Here is a 14,040-nt window from a genome sequence, read left to right on the forward strand (position 1 = left end):
GAGGTCATCAAGGGTACCGGTATTGAAAACATGAACAACATCAAAATGGCCCTGACAAGGGAGCTGCGGAGGATCCGGCAAGAAATCCTTCCAGGAGTGCATAAAGGCATGGCAGGGAAGTCTGGGAAAGTGCATTAGACTCCAGCGGGATTACTTTGAATGGAAAAGCTTGTAGTTTGTAGTTTGGATTTTAAATATATCTTTTGTGACACCAGTCCTGGAACTTTTCTGACAATTGTCGTATATGACTGTCTTTTGTTTTTTGCCAAAGCAAGTCAATCGCATGATTTTGTTTGCTTATTTTTTTTTTTTTAATACTGTATGCCTCCAGGCCTGGGACTGGTAATAGCCATGTCCAATGGATGGGTGTTGGGGCTTTAGCCGGGAACCAAACCCACGGCGTCTGCAGGCAGCGTGTACCATTACACCACCAGGGCTTTTATACTGTATGTACCTGTATATACACTACCAGTCAAACGTTTGGCCATACATCCTTAAGCTATTGAATGAGAAACTGGGTCCAAACTTTTGACTGCTAGTGTATAGTCCTCCTAAAAGGTTTTTCGAGTAAATACTATAGGTTATAAGTGAAATAATTAGATTTATTGTGGTTTTGAAACCAGATGTGTCTACTAATTTAACAGAGGGTGGGCGGTGGTGTGTGTTCTCTTTCCATATCTCAAGGAGATGCTTACAAAAACAGAACTGCATTAGAATTCATAGTCATTGGAAACCTGCCTGAGGCGTGACATATTTAGTGCATAGCCCTAAGAAAATAGGAAGATAATTCATTCAGTGAAATTTACATTAGTGTGCGAATGTTTGCAGAATTAAAATTAGTCAGCCAGTTGTTTTAGTTTGTTAGGAACTCTGCAAATTGATTTGCAGCCATAATGCGCATAGTTAGTTTCTACTTAAGTGTGTGATAAACGCGGTAGCATCCCTTGAGGATTGACTTTGTTTTTGTGTGTGTCACCAGTCCCAGGCAGTCGCGGGGCTACGACACCTCTCCCATCACAAGAAGGAAATCTTACGACCGTTCATACAGGTATGTACATGTATTGCAGTCAGATCCATCTTGGTTTTTATTGTGCTGCTTTTCACTTCCTCTTCTTCATAAAGGCCAACCGATGGCTACACTCCCCCCTCATCACCTCCTCTGAGGACCAGGAATGACCGCAACGTGTTCTCGAGGCTCACTAGCAACCAAAGCCAAGGTTCTGCTCTGGACAAGTGAGTGCAATAAGAACAGAAACACACACTATCAAAAGGAGACAGCCCTTTTGTCTCTATGTGCTCTTCAGTGCTTTCTTTACTTCTCCACTGTGGTTCACTGGCTCTGCAGATACTCTGAAGGTCAGGCCTTTGGAGAGGAAAGGGCCTTAGTTTGTGGTTTTGTGGCGCTTTAAGTGTGTGCAATTCTCAAAAGATTATCCACTCTTGAAAGAAAGACTCTTCACATGGCATTTTCTTGAGGGAACAAGTGGTGCTAACCATCACAGAACAGATGAGTTACATTTGACAAAGATGCGCTCATTGGAACCATGACTGCACAATGATTGAGAAACATTTAAAAATAACCTTTCATTCGTTTATCTGGAAAACCCGTTTGTCAAGAGCTACAAGAATGCAAAGTAATCCAGTCCAAAAGTGACCTAATGTCAAAATGATGTTTATTTGGTTGGCTATAATTATGGAAAATTACAGTGGTACATTTTTGGTGGTAAAACATGTTGTTTGTAGCAAAATAATGCGTTTGTGGCCATGGTGGTAGATTGTGCATGGTGTTCCCCATAGCTTCATTATACAGTATCACACTGCATATGCTAGGGGTGGCCATAATAATTCATTCATTAATTATAAGAAATTATGTTCATTAATTTGGTCTTGAAGCAATTGAGACATAAAGGAGAGCACTACTTGCCTGCAACCAGCAGAGGCTACAGAAGAACATCATGACGTCTATGCAATGGGAAGTACTGTACAACCATGCTGGCGTTCACTGGTGAAAGCTCTATTATTCCCTCCCAATTAGTTTTCAAAGAGTTTTTGGATTCAATGTACAGTAGGGTATGTTGTGTTCATATCAATGGAAATGGAATTGTAAACTTTGGTTGTACTGTTTTCCTGAATTGGCAGAATTGTTAACAGCATTAAAAAGTAATTGTGGAGTGTTAGTAGGTGGGCCGCACCGTGGGCTAGCTTGTTGGCCACACAGTCAGGAGATCTGGAAGAGTTGGGTTCGAATCTCCGTTGTTCTCTCCATGCTTGGGTGGGTTTTCTCCGGGTACTCCGGCTTCCTCCCACATTCCAAAAACATGCTAGTTTAATTGGCGACTCTAAATTGTCCATAGGTATGAATGTGAGTGTGCCCTGCGACTGGCTGGCGACCAGTACCCCGCCTCACGCCCAAAAGTCAGCTGGGATAGGCTCCAGCATACCCTTGCGTTAGCAGGCTAATTCCTGCACAGACATGATGGTGTCATCATGATTCTGGGGGTGGATTGTTCCTTTGATTCTGTAGCGAGTGACACACGCAGTAATAATAAATTCATGTAGTACCCCTATATCCAGATCCTCACCTTGATTGAACCGATTATTCCTTGGTCCGTGTGCCACCCCTCTACAAAGTTTGGCAGAAATTGATTGTGCATTCAGTGTAATCTTGTTATTTGTGTCGGTCCTTCCATTTACTGCTTTCCTACGTCCAAATGGTTGCTGTGAAAAAAGTTCATTACAACAATAAATCTAGCTGTGACCTAACACTTGCACACAGGTGGCATGTTAATATGAATAAGCAGTCCCACAAATGACCGCATGTATTTCCAGCATCTGTTGCACAAAAGTGCCTGATGTCCTGCTCTCATTAGAGCAAGGATGCCATGCGAGGTGATTTTGTATGCATGTGGCGTACGTATGAATATTTTTACAGTCAAGAGCCAGTTGGTCTTTATTATGTGAAAGAGGCGTAGGTGAACGAGTTGCTGCTTATCATCTTTCAATGCAGCTGTTATTTGTAGAAATCCTGAATGGACTGAGACTGACTATGTGGGAGGATGTTTCTGCTTGCCTTTTACATGAGCTCCTTGCAGGGGAGGGCTTCTCCAGCCTGTTATTTATTTATTTATTTATTTATTTATTTATTTATTTATTTATTTATTTATTCATTCATTCATTCATTCAGTTACATTGCATTGTTGAATTCCATGGAAGAAATTATGTTGTTTTTAATGCAGCCTGTAGATTGACCTAATTTTCATCTCCACATGGATTTGTGTGTCCCTAAAGAAATAAAAGTCATGTATTAATTCATGCTATGAATGGTATAATAGCATGCATTTATTTAATACAATTTAAGAATGCACTTTGTAATCGAGACATCCTCCAGGTTCATGCATTAATTGAAATCGTTAATTGTATTTGATGTTATTTGACCCTTTTCCACCTCTGATTTAAAGTGTATCTTTGCTGTGTGTCAAGGACCTGACAGGCAGAATTCAATTAGATGTTGAATAGAATATAAATTTTAAACAGTATGTGTCTTGCTTACATTAAGCAGCTTTGAAAGCTACTGTAGATGTGTATTTGATCTATGCATTACATTTCCGCCCGTCTAAACCCAATGAATTTTAAATTGATTTTGAAATAGAATCTCACTATGCTAATAACCAGCATATTGCCACAAGTGGTAAGCTAGAAAACAAGGAATTTATGCTGTATTTCAATGAGTTTAACATGGATTACATATTATTTTATGCTTTAACATTGCTTCTTTTTTTCGCATCAAAGAAAAAACACATATCCAAAACATAATAAACCAACCAACGATGACAAATAACACCAAAAAAAAAAGCAAGCCACCTGCAAAAAACAAGGAATTTGAACATGTTTTCGAAATATTTCATGTACTTTTTAAAAATAATATTATGTCTTTATTCTCTGAGTATTTTTGACTTTATTATCCTGACAACATTACAACTTTTACCGAACCTAACTTTCCTAAAACTGCAACTGTATTCTTTTTTCCCTCATATTAATACTTTTTTCCTTTTAATTTTTCAACTTGACGCTATTTTCTCTTGATATGCCGACTTACTGATTTACTTACATTTACTGATTTTAATATTTTGTCTTTTTTCTTATAAAATTACTGCTCTTTTTTTTTAATTTTTACTGTTGTTTTTTTTCATTTTCTTGTTTAGTCAAATTTTTAGACTGTGCCGAGGGCAATAAACAATGCCGTAAACGGCCCCCGAGCTTGTTTTGGTGACAAGCATTTTATTAGTATGAATTAACTTTTTCTCCTTATGTTACACTTTTTTGCTTGTTTTTCCTTTTCAAATAATTTTTTTTACAAATATTTCTGCTTTATTCTCATATTTTTTCTTGTAATATTAGATATTTATTCTCATATTTTTGCTTTATTATAGTAATATAACTTTCCCCTAACCAATTATTTTTTTAATTGCAACTTTATTCTTTGTTTTGTTTTAAATATATATATTTTTTGTCTTTAACACATCAACTTTATGTAATTTTTTTATTATATTAATCTCCTAATATTTTGTCTTCACTCTCGTAAAATTACTGCTCTTTTTTTTCATTTTTGCTGTTTTTTAGTTGTCTTGTTTACCGGTAATTATATTTTTCAAATGTTCCGTGGGCCAATAAAGAAACAGTCGTGAGCTATAAATGACCCCCGGCCGCACTTTGGACACTGCTGCGCTAGACATATCCAGGGTCATTGTGTTTCGTGTTTATTATTTCATATGGTGTGTGTAACGCTCTGCCATGGTGACAAACAAAGGCCATAAAGTTGAATAATGTATTGCTCTATTAAACACACACAGCTTTTCTCGCTGGGATGATGTGAGGATAGAAATGTGATCAGAATGAATACACTTGCCAGTCCATGTGTGTTCATTAGTGAGTTACTCCACCAATAAATTGTGTTTTCTCGTCTGTGAGAGTATTAATTATGGCAAGAAAGGGAGACATTGTGGGGCTCGTATGGAGAAAAAAAAAAAAAAAAGACAGCGTGCAACGTTCTTGCACCTCTGTGAATGACTGGTATCTTACCCTTAACTACAGCCCTGTTTCCTCATTTGCTTGTGTTGCTGTTTCTTAAATGACTAGTGCACCTTTTAACTGGCTTCATTTTTAGGTAACAAAATGAATCCACCAAACCTAGATTACATAAAACAAACATCAACACTTGGTGGCTCGGCTTGACTATCCAGTTATTTCCCACTTCCCCCACGGAACGGTATAACAGTTAGTCAATATATAATCACAAACAGTAAGTCACAATATATTGCCACGATAGTCAATTCAAAACACTGGACGGTATTATAAACAAAGCCACAATATCAAATCACAATACATACAAAGTAACAATATGATTGCAATGCATAAGTTATGTTATAATCACAATAAACCCAAGTCGCAATTAGCTATATGCTAACGATATAGGCAAGACACAGCATGATATCACAATATAGTATCTTCATATACTGTATAATACATGTATTTTTTGTTAATGTATGCTGTGTCTAGATATTTTATCACTCTAGTTAAGGGGTATCCAAGATTTTTCCAAGATTTTTTTTATTTTTTTAAAGGGCCGCATACTAAAAAATTAAAGGATGCACATGTTGAAATTTGTACGTTTGTACTTTTTCTGCATTAATTTGCTGTTGTTTTTTTTTTTTAGTAATTCTAGCTTTAGACTGTGCCAGGGGCGAATAAAAAAAATTTCCGCGGCTGCACTTTGGACACCCCTGCTCTAGTTATTGATGATTCAAAATGTTTTCAGTCAAGAAATATGTGTACCTTCTAGATAATTAATAATATAGCTTACATATTTTTAATGTGACAATTGGCGACCGAATCCAAATTGACCCACGACCCTTTTTGTGGCACAACCCTAAAGTTGTGCTGAGCTAGAATATACTGTAATATTATTAAGGCCTGACAGTGGCCTAGTGGATAGCATGTCGGCCACATCGTCAGGAGATCATGGGCTGGGCATCTGTGTGTGGAGTTTGCATGTTCTCCTCGTGTGTGCATAGGTTTTCTCCTGATACGCCGGTTTTCTCCCACCTCCCCAAAACATGCACGTTAGGCTAATTGGAGACTCAAAATCATCCTTAGGTGTGAATGTAAGTGTGAATAGTTACATTTGTGCCCGATGATTGATTGGCGATTAGTCCAGGGTGTACCCCGCCTCTCGCCCCCAAGAGTCAGCCGGGATAAGTTCCAGCTCAACCGTGACCCGAATGAGGACAGGCGGTAGAAAATGAATGAAAATGAATGCAGTACTTATGTAGGTAATTATATGGTGTTGCTGCATTGAAAGCATACATTTATCACAATACATACAAATTATAATTCCAAATATTTGTTTATCCATACATATGTAGTACTGATGCATCTTTTATAAGGAATTCCATCGTGTTTTATTTAGTTCTTACCCTCTTAACAATTTTACTGAAATATTCACCGGAATCTTCCTGATACAGGTTCATCAGTAAGGTGGTGTATAGAGCGGCAGCAATTAATGGATTAATCAATGGTTAATCGATTACCCAATTAATCGACAACTATCGTGGTAATCGATTAATTGTTTTTTAATTTAAATGTGTAAATATCCTCTGATTTCAGCCCTCAAATGTGAATATTGTTTCATTTCTTTAGTCATCCATGAAAGCAGAACTATTATCTTTGTGTCTTAGCCAAAACAATATTGACACATATCTGCTTTGACTTGGGAAAACAGCGATGGGCATTTTTGCCCCTTTTCTGGGATGTCGCGGACCCAACCACTAACTGTAGGGGTTTGCTTCATATTCATTTGGTCCATCTATGGCCTAACCGATTCAAGATTCAAGAGAGTTTTATTGTCATGTGCATAGTAAAACAGCAGTTATACTATGCAATGAAAATCTTATTCTGTTCATTCTCCCAAGAAAAGAAAGAAAACACAAGAAAGAATAACTTCTGATGACTTCTGAAGCTTGAAACAACAAGCTTCAGATTAATCGACTAAGAAAATGGTCATGATTGTATTTTTGTGTACATGTATTGTTTTTACTGAAGCTATTTGGCAAACATTTACATTTTTTATTATTTCATATTATTTTAACAGAATCTTTAAGCGGCAACTTGTTGTTTGCACACTTATTTGCTCTGTCAGTTCAAATCTTCTGTTTCTGAATAAACAGGAAGAAATTTAAAGTGTTTTTAAAAAAAATCGGATTCCTTCATTAATCGAAAAAATAATCGACCGATTAATCGGTTATTAAAATAATCGTTTGTTGCAGCCCTAGTGGCATACTGTAGGGCTGTTCAGTGTCGGCTGATGACAGGCATTTTATATCTAAAACCTGTCCTTGAGTCCCTCCTCCTTTGTAACCCATTGCCACTAACCCTTCTGTCTTTCCTTCGCGTGGTTAACCCTTTCCTCTCCTTGACACCCTTCCCTACCCTGCTTCTTCCCCTTCTGCCTCCAGGTCTGATGACAGCGACTCCTCGCTCTCCGAGGTGCTCAGGTAGACCAACTGTGTCTTTAAATCTTTGTCCGTGTCTTCTGCCATTTGCTTGTAAACTCACCATGACGTTATTCTGTCTGCTGTGGTCATCAGTACCCACCTCTTCACTGCTTGTCCTTCCCCGCTTAGGTGCTGGGGGGCGCTATTGTGGTGCATGTATGAACCATAGGCGTCTTCCTACACCCACCAGCATTTACAACAATGAGGGATTCTGTTTTCTTTGTGACCTGTATGACCTTCAGCCCCTTTGTGCAAATATGCACATAAAAAAAGGTTCAATATGAGTGTGCAAATATAAGACTTGGCGATTAGAGTTCTTGATCAGGTTTCTACTAACTGCAGGATTGACACTTGGAGAGCATACATAACGTGGAAATTCAAAGATGTCTCACTAATTTGTTTATATAACATTTTCCCAGAACAAATATTGTAATAGAATAAGAAAAAATCAGTTTTAGCGTCAAAATCGTCATCATCATTAAACATATATTAGCTTATTATAATTTCAACACTATTAAATGTCATGCAAATATGAAAATAATGTAACTGATGTTAAACATAAGACATAAACAAATGTGCTAACTTGGATGACGCCTGTCAAACGAGTTGATTGCTTCGCATAAATGCAGCTAACTTTGCAGTCTTCGTTTATTTTTATGGACTTATTTCTAATAGGGGCGTCCCGATACAACATTTTCACTTCCGATACGACTCCGATATTGCAGCCTTGAATATTGTTTAGTAGTGTGGAATGTCAGAAAAGGCTTGAATGATTGATATTTCATAATAGTCAGCAACAGTAGGAATGAGGAAAACTGTCCCATTTGCTTCTTGATGCATCTGGTGTATACGGTAGTTTTATCAACATTAGGCATAGTCGATGACTTTTTGTCATCATGTGGGAGTTTATCACGCTTTGTAAATGTTTCAAACAGCGGCGGTGTTTCAGGAAGCCGTGGCGTTGTGGAAATCCTGCTTCAAATGTGCGATGAGGTTGACCATATTAAACTTTTCCTGGTTCTGTGCCACCACAGGAAACTTTTTGGAAACGTTTTGCACTCAGCTGCAAAGTCTTTTTCGGACATTATTAAAAAATATAGCTGACCTCACTCCTGCTCCTTGCTAAACACTCTAGCACATGCTGTTGTTGTGATCACGTGGGCTCCCCATGCTGAATAGAAGTGCTGGCGCGGACCAATAGATGCTAAGCTGATGCTATATTGCAAAAATATTATATTGCACTATAATTGAGATAATTCTACACCTAATTTTTGTGCACTTTAGATGATGTATAGGTTGAATTTCAAATGGAACAACCTCAGGGACGGTTGACCCTAGAGCAGGGGTCAGCAACCTTTACTATCAAAACAAACATTTTGCCCCCTCGCCTACTACAGAAAAATTTTGGAGTATGAAATTATTGCAGAGGAGAAAAAGCGGGCGGTGTTGATTGCGTACGCATGCTAGTATCGTTGATAAACGTACATAAATGTCTGTGTAAACTTACTGATATGTTTACTCTGGCACCAACAAGTTACCATGCCGCTGCATTTTTCTTTCTATCTTTATATTGTTTTTGAGAAATGTCAAATAGCTCCAGGTAATCGCGGCATGTATTTTTTTCCCCCCTTGTTTACCTGCGATAGAGTACTGAATAACATCGTGTTTGCTCATTGTTCGGTCAATGAAACTCCCGCCGGTTGGTCCTCGTCTGGGCGACAGCGATGAAAAGTTGAACATTTTTCAACTTTTTGGGATCGCGTCGCAAGCCAGCGTGTGCACGATGACATGCACGAGCACAAAATTTAATTTCACAGAATCTCACGTGTCGCTTGGCAGGACAGAGACTCGCGATACTTGCCCTGTCGCGCAGGTTCCATTGAAAATGAATGGACCAGAGGTGACGTCACCTCCCATGTGTGGAGCCCATCAATCAGTGGACCTACAGTATGTGGTCGCGATCGTTCGAGCCCGCAGTGATGACTACTGTTAGCCATGTAGGTCTACTTTGAAATAAATCACTACCTTTCAGAAAGTACTGAGTGCTTGTTTTCAGGATGTCTTTCAGCGTTTTTTGGTGTTTCTCGCCACATATCAAGTATATATAGTAGGTAAGCCAGCATTGTTGACAGAGAAGACAAAAGAATCTGTCCGTACAGAATTAAAAACTCTATTTTCTTCTGAAATGTTTCTTTTTGGAAGGATATGTTGATGGTTAGTTTACCGTGGAGAGAAAAGACACGTCTCAACCAACGCAGGCAGGCAAACACGCGCTGCCCCCCCATTCTTGTGCTCATCAGAATTCAGCCATTATGCATTCACGGTCTTAGAGAAAGTCTGATATTTTTAACTCATTTCAAAACTGCGCATTTCACACACTCGGGTGGTAAAAAAAAATCTTTGAGCATTGCAAAGGTAGCCACAACAAAGAGGCTGAAGAGCCGCAATGCGGGTTGCCGACCCCTGCCCTAGCGTTTCCACAATGTTTACATTTGATTGTTTTGAGTCTTTAAAAACAAGTACCGGTACTATCAATGTGGTGTGCACTTAAAGAGCTCTAAAAAAGGTAACATTTGGCAGCCTTTCAGACTTCAAAGTGTATCTTGAAAGACGATCTAATTGGTGAGCTTTAGAGGTTCTATAGGGAGATTTTTTTGTTTTGTTTCATTCTTTGCACAGAGGAAAAGTACGTCGAAAAAAGAGATTCCCTTCATAATGATAAAAACAATTCTCTCTCTCCGTATGCGCTTTCTGACTAACTCACAACGACATACACGTTTCACAGAGGCACTTCTGTGAGCTTCTCAGTGTGAAGCAGAGACACACACTGGTCTGCTTCCATAGTTCTCATTAGTCTGCTGCCTCCCACATGCTCTGCACTGCAACGTCCATTAGCAGCTCTTACATACTTCATAACTGTGCACACGATGAGATTATTTCATGCTGCTACAGCAGGAGCAATGGCTCCCATTTGGATCGGTGCAATGCTGCAAGAAGCGGTATTAGTTCAGTTCATACCTTTTTATTCGTAGGAAAAAGGGAATGGGAGGTAAACAAAAAGTTGAATCTAAACAAATAATATTTCAATAAAGTTGAAGACACGAAGTGTTCAGGAATGTCTCATTTTACACAATGGGAACAAGCTCACTGTAACCTTGACAACAGACTGCAAATAAAATGTGCCTACATGTTCCCTCCCAGTGTGTAAAAATACGGGTTACCTTAATTTATTTGATTTCTTTTCTACAAAAAAAGGGATGGCTACATTTGACTTAATGCTGCATTATACACTGGCTGCTATAATCTAATATTTCTCATGTACCTACGTGTATCATAAACTCACAAGTGGTGGGAATGGATATTGCATGATCATTTTTTTTAGTTGCAGGCTGCTGGTGAGTTAAGGTTGTGTTTTTTTGTATCTTAATTCTTTTATGTGATTGTTTTTTGGCTGGCTGACTGACATTGTTTGATTTGGTTTAATAATGCAATAGTAAGGTTTGACTGCACTGTATTTGTGTGTGCTGTTAGCGGCCTCGCACACAGAATAGCATGTTGCCATTTCCATATTTTACTCATTGTGTGTTATCACGGTTTCTGTTATCTCCTCACACGCATTCCATCCTGAGGCGGTTTACATATCTACATACACCGTACTGATGGGGCACTAAGCATTTAAGTGCTACATATGAGAAAAATGTATTTTTTTAATGCCAGTTTCTCTTCCCACTGCTATGTTATAAATCACAGACGAGACAAATCATTGTCAATGATTTTCCTGATAATTTCAGACATTTTCTCGTGTACTTTTTCCTCAGAAGATTACTAATTATAACTCCCTCATAGGCCAATAAAATTGGTGTATGCCAGCCACGCCCACTAGACTCTTTGAATGACAAACTTGGGAGTGACAGTGCTGTGCCCTCATACAGAGAGCTCCAAAAACTCCCAATATTACTCAATAAAGTCCGAGTCACTGCTCTGGATTAAATATAAAGCACTAATTAGAAGGGAAGACAGAGCTGTGTAACATTTAAGTGACATGTTTTTTTTTTGTTCTCTGGTGTTATTGGGTAGCCCACCAGAGACCAATTTTCCCACAATCCTCCCTTTCCCACCCCGCTTCACCTACTCCTTGCACTCGTCTCACTTTGCTGACTGCTCTCCAGGTTCTTTGGGACTCTGCACTGTCAGTAGGACATTGGTGGTGGTGTTGGGGGAGGATTGAGTGTACATGTATAACAGTGTACAAAACGTATGTAGCGATGTGGTGTTTATGATGGCACGTTTGCCTCATTTCTGGCTTTTCATAATGATCGGGAGCGAGCAGGAGCTGAATTATTAGCATGTATTGTACACTGGCTGGCCGCAACATTAGATACACCTGCATAATGTAATGATTACAAAGATAATAGCGCTCAGTTTTGATTTGTCATGAACGTATTCAATTGTAATAGGTGTGTCATTTTTAATTACAGTTTTGCTACAGAAGAGCATTAAACTGAGACCTGTCTGTAAAATTGTACGCCAAATAAGATGTCCACAAAATAAGAAACACGCCTCAGTGTACTGCAGTGCAGTTAAACACGACTGCAAACTACAACCGCAATAATAAAACTGAGCATGACTGACTTTGTAAAGTTGATGCAGCTCTTGATAGACACCGGTGTACCAAGTGTTGTGTCTGGTGCTATGCCTTGTTTTTGTTTTATTTCTTAAGTGCATGTATGCTTGTGTTTGTGCTTTCATCCATAGAAATGTAGGAATCATCATGCGCTGTTTTTACCCTGAAGGAAGTAACACGGTGAATGATTTTTCAGGGGTGTGATCAATCCCATCGGAGGTGTCAAGGGGGGTCGGACAGCACCCCTGCAGTGTACGTCTGTAGCCGAGGGCCACTCAAAGCCGGTTTTGTGTGTGGATGCCACAGATGAGCTGCTGTTCACTGGATCTAAAGGTACAGATAGTACTTTACCAATACACTGATGGAAAGCCACTGGACTTGGCTTTGTTTCACTGTTGTTTTCTACGATATTTTAAGTACTGATGGTCTTTCCTCCAGATCGTACGTGTAAGATGTGGAACCTGGTGACAGGTCAAGAGATCGTGACGCTCAAAGGACACCCTAACAATGTGGTCTCGGTCAAATACTGTCCCTCCTCTGGTCTGGTCTTCTCCGTCTCTACGTCCTACATAAAAGTGTGGGACATACGAGATGCGGCCAAGTGCGTCCGTACGCTCAGGTATGTTACCACCCCTCAGCGACAGCGAGCCATTTCCTTGTTTATGGAAGATGATGGATGGTACCATTTTTTTTGCATTGTGACAAAAAATAAGGGCGTACTCACACTAGGTCAGGGGTCTTCAATTCAAATTGAGTAAGGTTAGTTTATGCAATTTTTTTCATATCAAAAGTCCAAACCTCATTTTGTATTAAATTGTATCAAGCAGACTAGCTCATATGAATACTATTATACGTAATTAAACGTGCTCTCACATCAGACTTCGGAGGACACTTCCCCTTGAATGATCTGTATATTGTCTCATAATGGCGCGTCGCATTCCCGCTTTTGACCAGCGCAACAGTTTCAGAGCATATGATAGACAGTGTGGTTCGGCACTGGATTCTGGAAGGATGAGCATACAGTATATTAGTCCACCCATTCACGTTTAAATGTTCGGTTCTCTATCAACCGTAATAACTGAACTCATTACGCCCGCAATCTGCCACTGGGATCCGTCCTCATCATGATCATCATGATTATATGTTATCATTATATTACATTTCCTATTCACTTTAATTGGTTATGGGTCCGTAAAGGGCCATCACTGGGTCCATATCCAGACCCGAGGTCCGCTATTGGGTGATGGCTGCTCTAAGCAATTGGAACCGTGTCGGACTTGGATTTCCTTCTCCCTTGTACATTATGTTTTAATAATATATGCCAATTTCAACAATAGCAAGCAATATGTTTAATTCACTGATCATTATGATGTCATTGCTTAATCTATATCCAGGATTTAGTTATGAATTAGCCAATGTTTCGGTCAGATTTTTACTTCAGTATTTACTTATTTATACATTCATCTTTAACCTCTTTCCTTATTTTAACGTATTTCATTTTCATTTAGTATAAATTGTATTTATTCAGATTTGATTTACTTTTTATTATTTAATCAATCATTATTTTATCTTTATTTTTCAAATCTTTTCTTTTTCTTTTTCCTTTATGACAGCACATTTTGTCTATTTTAATTTGCTTACTTTGTATTATTTTTTCAACACTTTTTTACTTCTTTCTCTCTCATGAATCGGAACACTTCTAGTCAAACATGCCCAACATTAGGTGTTAAGTGGGCCCAAATACCTTTCAAATGACCTAATGTACGTACGCCCTAATCATATTGTATTGTCTCCATTGTAGTCCAAATTTGCGCCAAATTTGAATGCTTTCTTTTTTCTTGTTAACTACAGTGCGTGTTTGTGTTG

At 38.7% G+C, this 14,040-nt stretch overlaps 1 protein-coding gene across 6 annotated transcripts in view; it reads left to right on the plus strand.

Moving 5' to 3' along the window:
• kif21b (kinesin family member 21B) overlaps positions 1-14,040 on the plus strand; it is a 79,983-nt gene that overhangs the window by 45,055 nt on the left and 20,888 nt on the right. For 4 of the 6 annotated variants that reach the window (XM_054784009.1, XM_054784010.1, XM_054784014.1 and 1 more), the window contains exons 25-29: positions 980-1,048; positions 1,123-1,233; positions 7,512-7,550; positions 12,371-12,507; positions 12,613-12,793. In XM_054784009.1, coding sequence (XP_054639984.1) covers positions 980-1,048; positions 1,123-1,233; positions 7,512-7,550; positions 12,371-12,507; positions 12,613-12,793 — 537 coding nt within the window. The remainder of the gene's footprint in view (positions 1-979; positions 1,049-1,122; positions 1,234-7,511; positions 7,551-12,370; positions 12,508-12,612; positions 12,794-14,040) is intronic. The other 2 variants (XM_054784012.1, XM_054784015.1) reach the window with 1 other exon arrangement.

Source organism: Dunckerocampus dactyliophorus, chromosome 8 (assembly GCF_027744805.1).
Source record: "Dunckerocampus dactyliophorus isolate RoL2022-P2 chromosome 8, RoL_Ddac_1.1, whole genome shotgun sequence".
In the NCBI taxonomy this organism is placed as follows: Eukaryota; Metazoa; Chordata; class Actinopteri; order Syngnathiformes; family Syngnathidae; genus Dunckerocampus; species Dunckerocampus dactyliophorus.